The 20,219-nt window shown below is 40.3% G+C and overlaps 1 protein-coding gene across 1 annotated transcript in view; it reads left to right on the plus strand.

Moving 5' to 3' along the window:
• The window catches only part of COL4A2 (collagen type IV alpha 2 chain), a 143,362-nt gene that overhangs the window by 37,242 nt on the left and 85,901 nt on the right, over positions 1-20,219 (plus strand). The window contains exon 4 of the mRNA XM_058018759.1: positions 5,062-5,142. Within this exon, the coding sequence (XP_057874742.1) occupies positions 5,062-5,142 (81 nt within the window). The remainder of the gene's footprint in view (positions 1-5,061; positions 5,143-20,219) is intronic.

Here is a 20,219-nt window from a genome sequence, read left to right on the forward strand (position 1 = left end):
TTTGGCTGAAGATGTGTAAATAGAGAAATAATACTGTTTGGAGAAAAAACAATTATGAGAAAGCAAGAGGGCAGAAAAATTTTTGTGTTGGGACACACACGTTGTATGCTTGCTGTACATAAAAATGAGAAGTATTTACACTTGGCAAATATGCACAAACATAGGTGGCACTTACTTACATGTTTTCTCTTGCTTTTGTTTGAGCAGTGTTCATGTTCCTTGAACACGATGAATATGTTCATCCCAGCACAGTGGCTGGGTAAGCCAGCTCTGGAGATGCTTAGCTTTGAACAGTGTGAACTTGAACAGTGTTAGATGTAACTTAAGATTTGCTGATTAAAGAAAACACCTCTAAGAACCTAGCATTTCTTTATTTGGCAAAGTAACATATCACTGTTGTTATTAGTAATAATTCACAACCACATCACTGCAAGAAACAGTGAATTGCAATTCTATATCTTCTTGTTATTATCATTCGTACAAAATAACTGAAAAAAATCTGATAAATTACACAAAAGGGCTATTAAGTTGTAATTCTACTGCCTTTGCTCCTGCAGTTGGTATTTAGGAGTAAGCCTGTCCTTCCTTACAAGCTTTCTACCCCACCTTCCCACAGGACATGCCTGGTCAAGAGACCTGTGGTCTCTCCCCATGGGGCCTCCCAGTGGGCTTGTGCTCACAAGTCAGCCTCACTGCTGCCTGCAGATGTCCCTGCCCTTGCTCTTAGTATATCCTCACCACTTCCATTCTTCACCTAATTTGATGCCCTCTTCATCTTTTTTTTATTTTCCAAGTTTTCACCACTCTTGCACTACCATTTCCCTGCCTATACTCCTCCCAAATAAACAAACTACTCTCAGTTTCTTTTCCCTCATTGGTCCCATTTTTTTAACGCTCAAAAGTTATTTTTTCTGACACTATTACCTAGGCAAAATTTTCTCTAATATGGTATTGCCATTACAGTTGGCTGAATGAGACAGCGTTGCCTCCAAGGGCTGTGTTTTGACCCTGTGAGTCTCATTGGGAACATCAATGTTACACATTTCTGGACAGAATTACCATATTTTACTCTTGATTCTCCAACCTAATTCTAATTAAGCAGCACCTCACTTTATGCACAGAAAGTTTGCACACCATTGCAATGGCATAGCTCATTTTGTGTTTGCACATGTCTGCTCTTAAATAACGTTCTTCATACTCAGTGTTCCCATCAAAGGGTGTGTAGCTTCCTGTGAGGGTGAGACTTGGACACTTAGCACAGGATTCATCGCATGTGAAACTGGACATCTGCTCTGTAGGCACAACTGAGCCAGTTACCCTATGCTACATCTCTAATCCCCTTACCCTCCTATGATGAGATTTAGCTCTGGTATCTGAAATAGATCTGATGAGAGTCTCTGGGTGATCTAAAACAGCAGCTGGATGTTGTGCCTATATTGCATAAATCTTAAATTAGATCCTATAAACCCCATTTCTAGACTCTGCGGAAACTCTGGACTTCTTAGAGATTATACATCATCCAAAACATGAGAAAGACTTGGAGCTGAGAGGCTTCTCAGCAGACTCCTTCATACTTGAGGGCCAGTTCTTTCAGCTTGATTACACAAATCCTAGAATATCGTTCTGGTGCAGGAGCACTTCTCTTAATTGAACTGCATACTGAGCTAGTCAGGAGATCCATCTCCCCATCCTTACACTTTCTACAGGGGGTGGATGTCTCTGTGGAAGCTAGTCACCTCCACCCACCTTTGTGGTTGAGAGAAAGCAGTAGGACCTTTCTGGGAGAGATGCAGTCCATCAGTTTAAATGCCAGTGTAAGGATGGGATGAAGCATGTCCTAGATGTGACTGTTCTTGCCACTGACCAAAAAGGCTCCTGCTCAGTTCAAAACAACCACATTGGGTTATCACCATTAGTGTTATGTTCCCAGAAATCTGTTTTCCTCCGGACACAAATAGTTGAGGACTTCAAAGTATATGGTCCATTGCTAAATTTGAAACTTTCAGGTTTTTGCATTCTAATTATTGACTGATATATGTCCATTTGATTTCCCTTCATCTCAATTGTGGGTCCGTGGGTATAATTGTTTTTAGCAAAGTTCTACAAGAATCCTTAACAGACTTATTTTTGAACATTAACAAGTTTGTAAATCATACTGGTTTAGAATGTAACTACCAGTAATGTAAGATCAAACAACAGTGCAGCAACCTTCAAAAAATTATAAATATTCTAGATATTTGTAATAGTGGAAGATAGTAGAAAATGCTGCATGTGACTAAAAGTTCCCAGAGTCATTCCACTAGCAGTTGAAAAGTGAAGAGGTGGAAATTAGGTAATAAAGAAAGCCCAAGTATAATCAAGAAGAGGTATATTACTGCTGATCTCAAATGCTTTCCCATTATGTTCCCTACCCTTGGAGAATCTTCCAGATTTTTCTTTTCATTATCTGCAGAATCTGTATGCATAAAAGGATACAAAATGAAAAAATAATGAAAAAAAAAAGCTTCCTAAAATTGTGGAAGAAAACAATTGTGTCCCCGTATTAGCTGCTGGTATTGTTACAGCATGCAAATTAAAATATTGGATGGTGGATAGTACACAAACAATGGACCTTGAACTTCCATTTGAAATAAGCATTAGCAGCCTCTTCCATTTTTTTCCTACAAGTGCACAAATATCTTAACATAGTTCTGATTCATTTTCTATTTTCCCCTTGACAACAGTTTACCAAATTTAGAGTAACTATGCTATTTAAAGAAATAAACTTATTGTTCTCATTAATTTTTTTCTCAGTAGCAAAACTGAGAACCCACATGATCAAATTACTGTATCTGTCTGTTACTCCTAGGCTGAGATATGCTGTTGTTTACAACACGGACAAAAACAGATTCTAAAAGTTCAGAATTGATTGTTACCAATGGCAGCAATACATAGAACAGTTCTCCTTAAAGTATACCCACATCCTGCAGAAGAATTATGATCACACAGGCCATTCATCTGCATGGCATCCATAAAAATTCATAGAACTATACTCAACTTCAGAAAAGGAACTGTGGGCGAAACTCCGTTAAATGAAGGATACTGAGAAAAAGATGCAAGTTTCATCTGCAAATGGGTTAATAAGAAATAAACTCCACAGAAATAGTGAGGTTTATTTAACTAAAAAATGGACCAACCTGAGCAAACTGCTGGAGTTTATAAAATTGTCTTGATTTAATATTTCCTCTAAACAATAGCTTAAACATAAATCAGAATTCATAATATCACACAGAATTCTGCTACATCCATGAAATAATTTCCTGCATAAAAACATCTAACCTAGGTCAGGACATAGTTTCAGTTTGGTGGACTGCTTTGTTCAGTATGAAAATCCTACCTCCTCAATTAAACATGAGGATTCAATATAAAGCTGAAACAAAAGTGTTTTAGTATATAAAAGTACTTAAGATACAGACATGAACCTTCTCATTACAAGCATAAAAACTCGTTTTGGGAACTTTGTATTTCTGTGTATCATAAGATTAAGAGTCTGCTGTACAAATACGACCAAAGCGGGACTTCGGTAATGCTTGGTGCCTGCTCCATACCTTTTATTAATTTGACTGCCAGGGAGATATCCAAATCCCAGAGCTGTGTTTTCAGATACTGTGAAGGCAGAAATGGATACCTGAGAAATGTGACTGAAAAACCTCAGGCATTGAGTAGAGGATTGCTTAGAGCCCCATGGCAGCTTTGGTCCCCACTCTGTTTTAGCTCCTTAAGTCAGCCCCAGAGGCAGGAATAGCAGCATCACTGTCTATTTATGAAACAGCACAGCAGTTCAGAGCACCCATCCTGTTTTGGAGCCTTGTTTATATCCCCTTCACCTCCCTTTCAAGAGATGATGAACTCAAGCTCTGAAGGAGTCAGAAAAGTGAAGGCACTATTTGCTTTAGCCCAGAGGAGAACAAGTGACTTGGAGCCTGACTCTGCACCCTACAGCTGGGTTGCCTTGAGGTTTCATGTGAGGAGCGCTGCATGTGAAATGCCCTGAATGAGAGATTCAGGTTTTCTGTAGCCACTAGATTAGTCCTCTCTTTTTCTTCTGACTGTATTAACTATTCACCGTGGGCCAAGTCAAGTTCATAAATAGTGATGAGAAATCCCTTGCTCCTTTCCCAGATGACTTACTAGGCTGCTGGGTCATTTTCAGGGGTTCCAGCGTGCTGCAGGCAGGTCTTCACAACATTCCTAATCATTAAGTTACATTTATAAAAGTCACACCACAGCATGCACAGCATCTCTGCTGTTCAGGTTTCTGAACCAGACTGGCTGTGGCTGCTCCATTCTGTGCAGGCGCTTGCATGGAATATAACTCAGTTTGCCTGCCTGTTGAAGTCCATCCAAGGGTTTCTGTGGAGCAGTGCATATTTTGTGATCCATATATTTGTGGCCCAGGCCAACGTGGTTGTGGTCAGGCAGGAGAGATGTAACTGAAGACATTTACTTAAGCTAGGAGTGACTTCTAAATCACAGTGGTTGACTGCTAGCAAATTTTTTGCTCTTCCGGAATAGGTGGCTCTAGAAGAAGAGAAAGCAGGAGTTTGGCTCATGATTTTGAACATGATACCTACATCTTCCTTTATGTCCACCAATAAATATTTCAAAATACAGCAACCATTTGGAGCATGTATAGAAGGATGTGCTGCGTTGTGACCTAGGACTTAGTACATGTCCCTGAAGAATTTAAGCAGCTGCACTTCTGTGATGTGATATCTATTGCATTTGTCAAAAAAGATATGTGAGATACTGCTCAGCATCAAGCTGCAGTGTTTTGAAAATGTGGAGGGAAATAAATGAAGTAGCATTATATTTCTTGATGCTGATCTCCAAGAACTGGACAGCCACTCACAGTTGTTTCTAAGCATATAGTAAAGAGTTTTCAGCTGTAAATCCTAGATCTGATCCTAGTCTTTGCTTTAGCATTTCCCAGCAAGTCTGCTAATCAAAGCTGATTGTGTTGCTTCAGATATTCTAGCTGATATCTTCTAACTTTTGTGTTACGTGTGTTCTGGTTTGCAGGGTGGAAAGAAATACACAGGACCATGTGGAGGCAGAGACTGCAGTGGAGGATGTCAGTGTTTCCCTGAAAAAGGAAGCCGTGTAAGTAACATTTTTTCCCTTAAATTGTTCTTGATGGTACAAGTTCAATGCTACACACTTTGCCATAGGTGGACACTAGACTGCTAAGAGTGCTAAAACCATTATTCTTTTTCAGGAAAAAGTTGTTGGTGTTTCATCTTACTTTCTCACAGGCTTGCAGATTTGAAGAAGTGCTTTGTTGTGAATGCCTTGTTATGATATGTAGCAGGCACCTATATCAAAAGATGAGGGCTAAGGAACCTGAGAGCCATGACAAGATTAGAACAGAATGATGAAAAGATACCACCACATACATGCATAGGATATGGACATTTAATGATTTTAGAGATCTTTTCCAACCTAAATGATTCAATAATTCTGTGATTCTATATGATTTCCACTAGAGCAAGAAGGAACCATGCCTGCAAAACCTGAAATCCCTGCTGAAACGCAACTGTTTAGAATTCCTGGCATTATGTTGTGGCTGACAGTCTGTTCTTCGTTCTGGGAACTAGTGAGGAATGAGGCAGAGGAAGGGAGATGGGGTGGAGGGGATTAGCCACCTGCCACAAAGAGCACTGAGAAATAGGGCAGGGCTCCTATCCTGTATGGCTTGGAGCCCTGGCTGGCAGCTCCTTCTGTACAGCTTGGTCTTCTGCAGCTGAGACAGTGACTCAGCCTTTTCCATCCACCCATCTCTAAGAATAGGTCAGGCAAGAGATGTGGTGGCAGGTCATGTGCTAGTTCTGCTATCAGAAACCTCATAAGATTTTTCATTCCTCTGCCTTCCCTCCACACAGCCAGCCTCCAGTTCCCATTCCCATTGCATTCCTCAAGCTTGACTCCACGTCTGAGTGGAGGGAGAGGTGGCAGGAAAGTCACAGTGTAGGTGGGAGGCAAGGAACATTGCTGTTTACTGCAGAAGTCCTGATGTCTCCATGGAAGTCAGATGATCCTGGGGCCACCATGCCATGGGGAATGTAATGGTTATACTCCCATGGCCTGGCCATGAGCTGCTCATGGTCTGCTTTCCATCACAATAACCCAGTGGCAACCTGATGATCTGAGGACAAACAAGCCTTCCCCTGAGACACAGCTTCCCATTCAGCTGTTACTGCCTTACCCTCATCATCCAGCACATGAAGTTTGGCAAGTGCCTCCTGCCACTTCCCACTTTTGACTGAAAATCAAAAACTGATGCTGTAAGATGCTCACTAGAGTTCATGAAAATATCTATTGCAAAACGATCAACTTTGAAATGTTTTTCATGCTCCTTATTGACTGAATGACCTTGAATTTCAAGTTGCCAAATGTGAAAGAAAAAAGAAGTAGTTAAACTAAACAACTGCATAGGTTGGAAAAGCTGTAAATGTGAAAATATCACAGTAGAGAAACAGTCAGTCACTGACAAGAAGCTCCCTGTGAGTTGCTTCCTATCTAGATTGGTAAAGCGAGGGCAGATTTTATGTACTTGTTTACCACTCTCAGTTTTACCTCAGGAAATTAAGTAAACCCACTTACTAATGAGGTTGGCCTCTCTTTAAATAGATGTTGAAAAAGAGAAAAAGGACATGCTACAAAACATGAATTATATTTTACTGATTGTGGTTAATTGTGCAAGATGTGAAAAAGTATTGGAAAAGGGGATTTACAGAATTCTACACTTCAAAAATCATATTTTATCTGTCTGTAATTTACCTCTCAGAAATGATACACCTCATTCTGATTTAGCATACACTGCCTGTATTTTGAGTCTGCTGATCTTTTCAGATGTCACAACCTCTGTTAAACATCTGGTTTAAGGAACAGGATTGGCCTTTAGAGTCTAGTCAAGTTTGGCATGGCTTCTGGTCTCATGCTAATCCTCAATGGGAATATTTATTTTCACAAAAGCTCAGTATAATCTGGCACGGCACACATTCTCTGTTCGAGGTGACTCATTGCATGCACAATAGAGGTTCCTGCGTGTTTGCACTTGTCAGAGTGCCTGAAGCAGTCTGGCAGAGCCTGCTTCTGCAGTGGCTCTCCAGCCCAGGTGCCACAGAGCTGTCACTTGCCTGCAGCTCGGGTAGGAGCAGCACTGCAAGGGTCTGCAGCCAGCTGTCAGCCCTGCCATCCTCTGGAAATTCGCCCTCTGTTAGTGACATATCTAAAACCAGGCAAATTAAAAGCATTTTCTTTGGATTGCTACTAAATGCACATCAGCATCTGTTGAATGAAGTGAATTCACTGAAGTGATAAACACAATTGCAAACCGTGGAAGGAGTGAAGGTCTGAAGGAATTTCTGCTCTTTATTTATATGTGCTTCTACTTCATTTGTTGTCATTGTAGTCTTAAGATACAGCATATAAGGAAATAGGCTTAGCTTTTTTTGTTGTCTTAATCCAATAACTTTTGTTTTTTAAAAAGGGTTTTTTTGCAAAATATGCCCACTGGTATCTCCTGAGACTGTGCTAGAGGCAGAGAGGCACTGTCAAGATGTGCAGAGCTTTATCCAGGCTTTGGTGATCTGGGCCAAGTCTCCAGGTGTAAGGCATCTGGAAGCCCTGTGCTACTGTCTGCACTGCTTTTGGTTCAGGACTGGTGAGGATAGGCACAAAGGCACAGAAAAGCTGATTCCTGCTTCACAGGGGCAGTTTCTAGGGGCAAAAGGCAACCTAGCACAAATCATGCACCCACCTAGCAGGCCTACTGGAAGGAGGTATGTGGGTTTAGGTTTTCTCTACTCTGTTTTGCCTGGGCTTGACCCTGCAGCTTTCACTGGGCTCACACACAGCTGAAATGCAATGGGAACAGAAAAATAAAGTGGCAGAAGCATGATCTACCCACTGTAGTGGTGGAGGAGTTGCTGCAGCTAAGTAAAAGCATCATCTAGCCTGCAACCTCCTGCCTCTCATCTGAGCTGCTCCTAGGGCTGTGAGGACACCTCCAAATTATACTTTCTTCTTCATTCCCAAAAGGAAAGCTGGTCAAATCCAAATGTGCAGAGAATCAGGACATTGCTGATAACTGTGTTTGCAACTCACAGCAAATGCTGAGTTGTTTCTTGGAGAACTTTCTCCAAAGAAATGTCTTTCAGGCCATACACAATCCCCTTGAAGTTCCCACCTCCAATCCTGCTTTGTGTTCACATCTTCATAGCAGAAAGCGTAATCTTCCTTCTGTAAGCGGGTTTTGGTATTCCCAGTCTTTAATGGCATTCTAGTCTTTGTTCTTTTCACTTCAGCCCAGTTATGTTCCAGCTGTATTTACTGTTAGCTGGCTACAAATACCCAGTCTAGGTAGATGGAGCAGGGGCTGCAGGAGCCAGGCTTGGGGACCAGCCTTAGCCTCATCTCCCCTTCTCACAGTGGGCAAAAACTCAGTGGAGTTACAGTGCAAATCAAAGCTCCTGAAGGAGTGTTCAAATCCACATGACCATGGTATGACCAAGAAACCATAGTATAAGCCTCAGTGGAGGACACAGAGTGAGAAAGCAGAGCAAAGACAGCAGACTTTTCTCCCTGAGACAGATTCATCTTCTAATTTTCTTCTATGGCAACTTCTCCTAAATTGTTCTCCTACAACAAGAGACTCACCCTTTCCCTAAGGTGCATATGGAGAACATAATATAAGGAGTACACAGATGCCTGGGTATGAGGGAAAAGAGTAAAGGGAAACACTGATATGGTATTGAAATTCTGTTTTGAATGAAATGGAAAGCCTAATTGAAATGAATTTTTTTAAATCTGGGGTTTTTTCTTTTTTCCTCAAGAGTTTTATTGCAGCCCCTAAAATCTTGAGACTTATAGTTCTTTGCAAACCATGCATTGCTCAGAGAACAATATATGTGCCTTAAAATTTGTTAAACATTAATGCACTTATGTAGGAAACGATAACTCCATTCAGTACAATGGCCAACTGTTTGATCCATTGAAGTTCATAATCAGCCTCACTTCATCACCAGCCTAGAAGGCTTTATAGAAAGTGGAAGTGAGTAGAAATCTTTTTGATCTTTCTATAGAGTGAGAAATTGCACTCTTTTGTACTTCCCAAGTCAAGCGTCTAACAGTGCTCAAGCCATTTAGCCATTGTTTTTGCAAGGGGCTGGAATCATGGAAACTGAAATTATAAGACAGCTTTGTGTCCCCCCATAAAGGCCACTTCTTGGGAAAGCCCAAACATTTATTTTTAACCTAGACTGACATGAGTGTTCACTAGCAGTCCTTTACAGCTGTTCTATTGCTTTCACTGATGCAGTGGCCAAGGGCAAGCTATTACCAGTACACCTAAAATTACTTCTGTCTGCTTTTGGATGCTGCACAGTTGGGAAATGTAGTGTGTGATATTTGCTTGCAAACATTTTCCATACAAGTTTAAGCCTTAACACATGGGCTAGATTTAGAAGTGTTTCTTCGTAATTAAAAACAAACAACAAAATAGAACACACAAATATTCTAAAGTCAACTCCATTGTTAAATTGTAGGGAAATGTTTAAATCCAATAAAATAATTTTATCAACTGTTAGTGTAATTCTTGTACATCATAATTAACTGGCTTCCAAGCTGGTATAGTGGCAGTAGCTCCTTGTAAGTCTGTTGGTGTAAACTGATATATCTGATTAAATCTAATTTTTTTTTTCTCCACAAAATAATAACATTAGAAGCATCTTCTTAATTATTCATCTAGCTCACTATTCTGTTCCCAAAAGTGAACTGCCATAAGAGATGCTATTTATAGGGAGCACAGAGTTCTGGCAATTTTCTGCAGTCCATTCACTTGCACCCAAGATAACCTGATTTAAATATTCCTTCGGTATCTGTGTTTTGTCCTGAATTTTTCCAGTCCTTTTTTGAAGCTACTGTAACTGTGTGTCTTTGCAACCTCCAGTGGCACTATTCAAATGATATAAATTCTGTAAATCACTGTGTGACCTGTTCTAAGCAAAGCTCCCTCTGGTTTCCTCAAATACACCCTATTTCCAGTACTGGGAGATTTTGAGTAAGTCTGTGTTTAGGTTACTCACTGTTTCCCTAATTTTGTAAATCTCAGTTATATTCCCTCTCAGCTTTCTCTTCTCCAAAAGGGTTAGTCACAGCCTTTTCAGGTTCTCTTTGGAAGGTGACATTCTAGCCCTTAGTCCCTTTACTCTCTCATTCTGTGGCAGACCAGAACTGTATCTATCCAGTTTGGTGGGGTCCTTCTGGATGTCCCAGCATGATAAATCACCAGATCTCTCCATTCCTCAGCACCGGCATCATATTGAACAACCTAAGAGGGATTAGTATCATCTACAGTTACTCAGATGTTTCACAGGTCAGTCCCTTCTGTAGATCACCATTGGAATCTTTGCACAAAACCAGTTACAGCATGTCTGAGAGGACCCACTGGTGTTATGTCTTCATTTTGAAATGTGACCATCAGTTACTATTCTTTTCTTCCCATCCTTTAACAGCCTTCAGTCCATAAGAGCACCTCTCTTACAACCCCAAGATAATTTATTTTAAAAGCTTCAGCGAAGCATTTTATAAAACAGTTTTGAAAATCCAAATACATTGTAGTCACTAAGGCTTGCTTTACCATGATTATCCCTGAGCTCAGTTATTGTGTTCGTTAAGGTGGACTACTGCCTTGCCAAACAGGAAAGTGAAATAAACTGGCCCACAGTTCTCAAAGTTTCCTCTTGAGCCCCCTTTCCACATGGAAGCTTGGTTGGCACCAGCCCACTGGTGCAGTGGGGTTTGTAATGCTGGGTCACACACTTTGGCCAGCAGTTCTGCAGTTTCACTCTTGAGTTCCTCCAGAAGTCATGGGTGAACGTCCCCACTGGTGTTCACTTAGTAACACCTGCCTTACCTGTTTTGTCTACTACTTCCTTCATACTTACCTGAAATAATTCTGTCTCAAGGAATAGAGATCTTCTCAAGTACCCTCAGCAGAAAAGACCTCTGCAGAGAAGTCACCAAGTTTCTCTGCTATGGCCTTACTATCCCCAAGTGCCCCTTATGAGCCCTTGGCATCGCATGGTGCTGCTATTTCCCTTGATGGCTTTTTGTTTTCCTTTAAACATCTTTTTACTATCAGCTTGGTTATCTTCTGCAAAATTTTCTCATTCATTTTTAGCCATCCTAATTGCCATTTACTCTTTATCTGTTTTTTATGGGCTTTCCTGTTCATTTCAGCAATTTTTTAAATGCCAACCCTTTTGCCTACAATAGCCTCCTTAGTTTTTTTTATTAGCTGTGCAGGGTTTTTATTGAACCATTTTACTTTCTTTTTGATATGTAACACATAGTTTACTGGGATTTTTAATACAGTGTTTTTGAAAAGCCTCCAGGTTGCTTTAGGCTTCTTGCCTTTTTGACTGCTTTTTAAGACTTTTACTATTTTTGTGATTTTTATGCATTTCCCCTTCTTGAAATTGGATATCTGTGTGATGTATTTTTTTGACTTACTTTATCCCAGTGCACTACAACATTCAATTCAGTTATATTTTGAAACTCTTGCAGAGCAGTTCTCCCAGTGGTACCTCTTGAAGCAGGTCTTGAGACTAAACCCAGAGCAGCATTCTTTCTTATGGGTCTCAGTGTTTATTGTGCTAAGGAAAAAGTCAGTTAGTGGGTCTAATACTTTTATTTCCTTATCACATCTGGATGAGGCATTGTGCCTGACAGTATCTGGGTAGTTGGAATTGACCAGTATTGCTACCTGACCTAGTTGGTCAGCTTTTCTAATTTCACTGAGTATTTAATTATTGGCATCTTTAACAGAGGAATCCTAAATACAAACCAAGTCCTACCTTTCTGTTATTTCCACCCACAAGGGCTCCTAATGTTCCCCTCCTCCCTATTTTTTTCTGTAACACTTTGTTGTAGCCTTCACATTTTGTGCCATTGCCCTGTCTTGTATCTTATTTTCTATCGTTTCTGTAAAGTAAATGGACTAGTCTCTATGTATGCTACAGGTCATCCTCCTTTCACCACCACAAGATGCCTTTTATATCAGGGTTGTCATTTATTGCCAGGTAGCATAATTCCATAATCTTACTCTTTAGATTTCTAGCATTGCTGTAGAAGCACTTAGAGCTTTTGACCATCCTCTGTTGCAAGCACCATTCAAGTGGAGCTGTAAATGGTGTTATTTACCTTACCTATTCCACAAAGCTGGCCAGGACCTCAGTCTCCCACACAGCTGCCTTGAGTTAATCCCCTTGGACACCCCTGTTCTACTTTCCCTCACGAGGGGTATAATACAGAATTGTGACCACTGGTCACCAGTCCCTTCCACCAGAACAAATTCCTATCTGGCAATCTCATGGGCTCTGCTCCCTTTGCACTTAGCAGCCCTTTCAGTCCTCTCAGCTGTTCCAAATCCAGCTCTCTGTGTCAACTCATCAAACCTCCTGCTGCCATCACCTGCCTTGTCCTCTCCTGGAAGATTCTCTCTGTCCCAGGAGCATCCTCACACCCAGCAGACATTATAGTCAGCTAGAGCTTATCAGCTTAGAGTTTATCAGAGGTTTGGTCCCTTCTTCCAGGCTGATCATCCACCTTCCCTCTGTCTGACAACTCCTAAACACTTGTTAGATCAGCATCAAGATTTTGTGGGATTTTTTTGATGGTCAGCAAGACAGAAATGGGTTGGAAAATGTCCTGTTTGCTCTCCAGTGTTTGCCATATACAAAGCTTTGGGAGTGAACTTGATCCCATATTCCTGAAGTATTGTCAGATTCTGCAGCAGAATGGATAGAAGTACCAAAAATTGGTGCTTCAAAATCTCACATTGCTTCATAGACCAAGGTTAAGTCTCTGGAAAATTCCCAGAGGAAAAGCTACCCTCTGAGGGAAGGTATTTGGAGGTGTTTGTAATGCTAACAGATTTAAAAGTAAAGTGCCTGTGGTATTAATGAGCACTATACATGGGATGGGATGGGATAACACTCTTCATTATTTCAATGCTGTAATTGAGTTGGGTGTGGTACTTCAAGATTTAATTTTCTTTTTTTCTCTGGTCAAGGTGATAGAAGAGAGCAGCTCCATTGGCAAAAGACAGGAAAAGTGTTCCTGTAAAATCTGTTTAACAGTGTGAAGCTAAATTCTGCTTTCAGATACATGCATACAGTTTTCTTTTGCACATGTGTGTGAGGGTGGTTTCAAATGAATGTTTTTTTTAAGTTTATACTTTTAAAACTCAGCCTTACAAGGTCTTGCCAGCATACACAAATGCCTGAACCCTTGATATTGTTCCATAGGCACCTGCATCTTGGGTGTAAGGTTTAATTGCATGAACTGTTAGCAGCAAACAGGCCCAAAATCTTTAGAGTTCACTAGCAAAGGCAGGCAGTGTACAGGTTTGCTTGACAAAACTTGAACTTGTGTCAATCTGAAACTTGATATCATTATGACCTAATGTTTTATTTAATGAGCATTGATTTACCTGGGCTACACTGAAAATTAATCAACCATGTAGTGGGATAGTTATGTTGTTTACTAATTGCTGTCCTTTAGTGCATTTGTCTTGACATTTTTTGAGTGAAATATGCATGTTTCCTTTTTTTTTTTTTTTCCCTAAGCTCTGTTTATACATGTTTAGTCAACATCAGAGATCTTTTTGAACTAGTGGATGGAGATTAGATAACTTTCCCATGAGCAAGAAGCTCTACTTCCCTTATATGCATTCTACATAAAATCTGAGATTTGGGAAGCAGTGAAAGGTCTTCCTCAGAATCTCTTTCAAATTAAAAAAATGCAAGATATATTAAAATGCAAATCAGGGTGTTTTGTTTCAGTATATGCAGGAGTGCAATTAAACATTCACACAGAAATCACATTTTCATTTGTAAATGTTCAGAACATTTTAAAGAATATTTAAAAGATAAAATTAACTCAAATGGAGACTTTCTTTCAAATCAAACAAAATATGCATATTGACCAAAAAAATTTTTTTTTTACTCCTTGTTACCCTTTTGCTCTTTTACAGAACATTTCTATTTCACCAGATATGAAACATTGTTTTATTTCATAAGTAATGTATTGAAATTGTATTTATTTGTAATCCAAAGGAATAGAAGACTTTTTAAGCCCATGCCATGGTAACAATTTGCACTCCCTGCCTTTTGCTCCAGCCCTGAAAGCAAAATTCCTTCAAAGCCTTTTCAAATCGAAAGTACAGAACTGTACAGAAGGAAAGAAGAATGATACTTTAATTAAAGGTAGTCAAAAGGACACATTCACCTTTTTATTTCCATTTTCAGTTTAATAATTTTAAACTCCCCTGGACTGACATATATTGTCTCCAGCAAAATAGGGGCCAGGTATGTAGCATTAATGCAGATACTGCACCTTCCTCCTAAAGCCCAAGGTTAGACCTGTGCAGATACTTCTATGACCTTGTATCAGAAACGTTTACAATCTCAGCTGATGTGATGAGAAAACAATTCAACAGCATTGGACAAAGCTCAAGAATTTGTGTCATCAATCAGAATGAATACCAAGGTTGCATAAGTTTGTTTAAACAAACTTATGACTGAAGTCAATATGCTGGATTAACTATTGGCATTGTAGATTCAGCTCTTCCATTTGAAATGACACCATCTGATGCCTTTTGCATTACCTATGTGATCTGTTGATTTATGGGCTTGTTACACTCATTGAAAAAACAAATCTTATGGTAGTTTGCTAATAAATCAAGAAGGTATTTCACTGATATTTCAGGAATTTATTTCGAGGTCAGCATTTTTAAGAGTGTATTTGAACACCTGCATTTCACAAATTTGAATGAGAGATGGAGAGAAAATTCAAGAGAAATCACAGTAAGAAATCGAGAATCATTTTATTTCAGAAAATAAAACAAGACTTAAAATTTAATTCTAGAAAAGTTAACTCTAGTGAAGAACTAATAGAAAGGAAACTTGCTGGAGATGAATAGTGCAAAGTTAACTTTGGTGATAATAGCCAATGCTGAGATAAGAATCCTTTGGATGCAATTCACAACCATTTAAAAATGTTGCCATACCTTTTTTCTTGGATGGCTTTTATTTTATCCTTTCTGTCTTCCTATGAAATCCTGCAAGTATATCTTACCTTATTTAGAAAATAAGTACCTGAAATTAGAGAATGTCACTAGTGTCTACTCATCTGCCACCTTTCCATACACTGGGGCCAACAGTGTCTGCGTAGCACAGCACAGCCTCCTGTATGTATGTATGTGTGCATTTATGTGTGTATGTATGTGTGTGTATGTATGTATGTGTGTGTGTATGCATGTGTGTCAGCTCTGTTGGGTAGGAGTTTCCCACCATGGAGTGCTCACAGTGCCAAGGGTGTGATCCCTGGACGGGCCATTCACTCAAGAGTTGGATTGGACGATGCTTATGGGCCCCTTCCAACTGAGAATATTCTGTATCATTGATCTTTTTATTTGGTTTTCACATATGAATTCCACCTCATTAAGGAAATTAAATGCCCTGTCAGGATTGCTTTCAGAAAATTGTGTTATTGATTTGGTTACACCGTCAGGCTTTGACTGCTAGCACTCATACAGTTCAACTACTGCACAAAAGTATTATTTGTGCTTTCAGCCAAGTTTTGCAGTTTCTGCTTACTGTGAGAAGAAGTTTAAAGATAGAGCAGCGGGGGGATGATGGTTTTACTCTGTGACTGGGTAGCTCACACAGGCATCCAAGAGGGATAATCCAGGTCATCCTTTAGCACTTAAATTATACTCCAGAGATTGTAAATGTTTCTCATGACATATGTCTGAGGCTTTACAAATTTCTCAAATGGTGCTTGTTTCTATTTTCTGTATTTTTTGTCACATGGGAGCAAGTAACATTGACCCATTTTCCTTTTGTCTGCTTTGCTAAGTACCAAACTATTAGTGGAATCCTTTGAGTCTGACCTGGAGAGACCAGGAATGTGGGAATGGGCAGGCTGTCATCTCAAACAGTATCTGCCGAGGCAGACTGAGCCTGCTCTCAGCGTTTTCTTACTGACACTTAAGAAAATAAATGTTCTTTATTAACCTCAGTTAGTACAAAAGGTTTCCAAATCATCTTCAGTGTCTTTGCATAATGAAGCAGACAGTTGAAGTATACCTGAGTGTTTCCATTACATGTATCTGGAAAATTATGACAAATGTTAAAATATATTTTATTGACCATTAGATATGGACTTTGAGAGCATGCAGAAAGAAGATCTTGAAGGATAGAAATCTGTGTTTTACGCACAGAGAACAGCTCTAGACAATGAATAAAGCTGAAAGCCCAAACAAATAAAGCATCCATGCAGCATTTCTTCTCCCATAGGCTAAAACTATTTTTCTATGAAAAGACTGTATAAGTCTGTAAAATTCCTTTCTACTGCTATCATAGATGCCCAGCAAAGAAAAGTACTTTGGGGTTTTTTATGGTTTTGGCTTGGTTTTTTTTTTTTTCTGGTATGGGTCATGGTTGTTCGATTAAATTCTGTGTTTACCTATTGCTTATTTAGTATTATTTATTATTTATTATTTACTTAGCAAAACTAATTTTTTGTAAATATAGTATCACTGGTTAAAGATATGTTATTAGCCCATATAAACTTGTTTAAACCAGGCTTATTTGTCCCCAAGATTGTTGGCAAAGTCCCACAGAGGTGTAAGAGCAAAGAAGAAAGTTGTATTTGAATCCTCCCCAGTACAAATTGTTTCACTCCATTCAGAGTATGGCAACTTGCATAGTCTTTCTGTCCAATCAAATGAAGACTTGGATATGTCTGTATTATTTTATCTGATCTAAATACCCCTTTTTCTCTATAAATCACCTTTTGGCTGTTTTTTAGTTTCTAGACCCCCTACTTTTCTCTTTCTTTGGTGAACTGTTATCTACTCTCAAGCATGCAACATCTTTTCCTTTTCCATTTCACCACCCTTTATCTGTTAAAGGCTTCCTACAAGGGACTTCCTGTCTTGATAGCCTGGAAGAGGAATGAGGGAAGCTGGTTTTGGGATGAGGTCTCCCTCCTGTAACGCAGGATGCCATGGTCTTTGCAGCTGTCTGGGCTTGTCTGTGTTAGGATATGAGCTCCTTGGGCAGGAGCTGTTTGCTTGTGGTTCTTTGTATGGTGCCAAATGCATTGCTAACCCTTCCAGGTTTGGGGCAGAGGTAGCATCATGCAGAGGGGCACAGTGACAGCTTCTTTCCAGTGCACAGGGACTGCAGCAGCAAAGGGCTCAAAGGCACCACATGATGCTGTGGGTGTTGGACCCATATATATTCCTTATTCCAGTATTTAATGAGGGAATGCACTGGCATGCAGATTTATGGAGAAAATGTTTTTTCCACAGGAAACTGTTCAGTTCAAATATGACTGTGCTGCTACTGCAGAGTATCCCTTACCACTGTGAGACTGACCCCTTTCCATGGCAGTGCTGTAGACTGGACAAGCTGCATGAGCCCAATCTTGACCTTCAGCCCCTCCTCAGAGAGTGAGGCTGCAGGACAGAGGAGGGGTGGGCTCCCTGTGTGAGGAGGATGTTATTGCTGTCCCCTGCAGCTCCTCATCCTTATCCCCTGCCACTGGAGCAGAGGCAGAGGTGGATGTGCTGGCTGAGGACAGATCCATTTGTTTTTCTTGTTGTTACAAGACCTCACAAACCAAACTGTGGAGTCTGTGCTCTGCTGCCTCATACCTGGTGCTGCCAGCAAGGTCTCAACCGCCCTGCACAGCTGCATTAAAAATAAAAAACCACATAAAACTGCTCAGGATTGCAGCCCCCATACAGCTCCTCCCTCTCCTCTCCTCAGCTGGCTTCCCTCCTTCAGACGGTTGCAGAGTTGGTTTTGCTAAATGACATAAGGTTATAATAAATCAAGTGAGAAGATTTGTGTTGTGCTTCCTACTGTATAGGAGAGGTCCATATGGTTTAATTACTTCCTCTGTAGGTCAGATATATATGTACAAAATCCCTGAAGTCATGTGTAACTGCCAAGATCCTATGGTGTGGTTTGAAACATCCATGCAGTGAACTCTCAAATCCTGCAGATGTGCCATGAAATATAAATGTAAAATAGAAGAAGTCAGATTATCCAGTTAAACAACAGCATTAAAATTAGAGAAGTTGATGGAGAGATCCAGAATTCAGCACAGTGGAGGAGGGGGGGAAAAAAACAAAATACTTATTTGAGGCAGAATAGAGTTTTACCATCAAAGGAGAAGCAAAAAAATATTACACACACACTCATATCCCACACATCCCCCTGAAAACAGCAGAGCAGCCTGAGGAGAGAAACCATGTCAAAGACAGCTGCTTAGTGAACTGTAAAGCCATCTGAAAAGCATAATCACAAAATAAATCTGCTGATACAGCTTTTGCCACCATAGAAAATTCTGCTAGGCCACGTAGACCTGCAGACCCAAGATCGTGGATGGGTCTATGCACCGAGCCACAGTCAGTATCTCAGCAGGGAGCTGCTCACCCCTGCCTCTTTAGAGCTATTTTCTCAGGGCCTGTCAGGCATGTAGAGGCATATTTTCAATCTGGCACAATGGCTCAAGCATCTCTGGAGTAGGGAATGGTATGTGCTGGAGTGATGTTAAAGGTGCAGGGCAACTCCATGGGATCAAGCATGTCTGGGGCCTGACCTGCAGTGGTAACCTTGGTCAAGTGAACTAGAGAACAGCCTTGCTTCTGCTGCCAGCATCCTCCTGTGTCATACCTCTAAAGATGCCTGAGCTATTCCAGATACATGGGAAGTGGAGAGCAGGTCTGTTGAGGCTAGTCTGGATCCATGACTACCAACAAGACCAAGGAAAATCAGCTTGCTTCGTGAGGAAGCACCCATGGGAAGAAACAGAGTGTCCTTGGGCTACCCCTGCAAGCGGCCCTGACACTGCTCCAAGGTGCCAGCTCTAAGCAGGACACTTCAGCCCATGCTCCACTGTGGTATAAGGTGTGCAGAACAAGAAATGTGCAGAGGGGTGGGGGTGCTCCCCCTCAGGGGATGCAGACCCTCCTGCCCCCTGCAAGTCCCTCCTCAGCATGTCCAGTCCTCGCTGGAGGGACACATGACACCACAAGAGAGCTACTCTCTCTGGTAAAGCCATCAAAGATGGCTATACATTACTGCCACTGTGATAGTTTTACTAAGTAATAGTTTCTGCTATACAATGCCAATTGTATCAGTCATGTGTACATTTAATCAGCAAAAATCCTCTATATCATTTCAGCATCTCCTGCCTAAGCATGGCAGTTTGGCTCCTCATGTCTACCAAACCAAATACACACTAAATACCATTCTCAGTAAGCATACTTTTTTTTATAAAAGCCCAAACATAAATAAATATACACATCATATTGTCAGCCTGTGGCTGTGGGTTGGTGCATTTACACAGCTGCAATTTGGGCTGTTGTTTACTCTTTTCCTCATAGACATTGTGTTCTGGTTTCTCCCTGTAAGGATTTTCCTTCTCTACCTATTCTTAGTCCTAGACAGAGAACTGTCCTAACTTAGCTATGTTGTGTGACTTTAGTGACTTCAAAGATGTTTTGTATGGTGTCAATCAGAGCACCAACTGGCTAAATAAACCTTCCTTGCAATGAGGCATAATTGTAAAGCTAAATGTGTTCCTGCCTCTGTGTACTAAATCAACTACTAAATCAACAGGAGTCCTTTTTGTGGGATAAACATACTTCTCTGTCATGTATTTACAGTCACTGGAACACTCCTGCAGCCAGTTGTGAATCCTTTGCTTCAAGAAGAGATCTTTTATACTGGGGTTTTTTTTGTTTTGTTTTTTTTTTTTACATTCCCATGTCTCTAAACCAAATTCTGTTTAAGATCTCAGGAAGTGTCTGCAATTAGAGGCTGCAGAGCTGTTATCTGTATCCAGTGGAATACTGTTTCATTTTCAGTTCAGTTCAGAGCATTCCCATCATGAAATTCAATGCCTAGTATCATTTTATAATTGTTCATCTCTTCCTGCCATTTGTTTATTCAAACATATACCACGATTTTCAGAAAAAAGATTGTTCAGCTCATGTTGTCTCAATTATTATAATGTATTCTTGTCATGAAGTGAAATACAGGTCAAACTTTAACTTATCCCTTAAGTTCAAGGATAAACTTAAGTTCCCTTAA

This window comes from Melospiza georgiana, chromosome 2 (assembly GCF_028018845.1).
Source record: "Melospiza georgiana isolate bMelGeo1 chromosome 2, bMelGeo1.pri, whole genome shotgun sequence".
NCBI classification, from domain to species: Eukaryota; Metazoa; Chordata; class Aves; order Passeriformes; family Passerellidae; genus Melospiza; species Melospiza georgiana.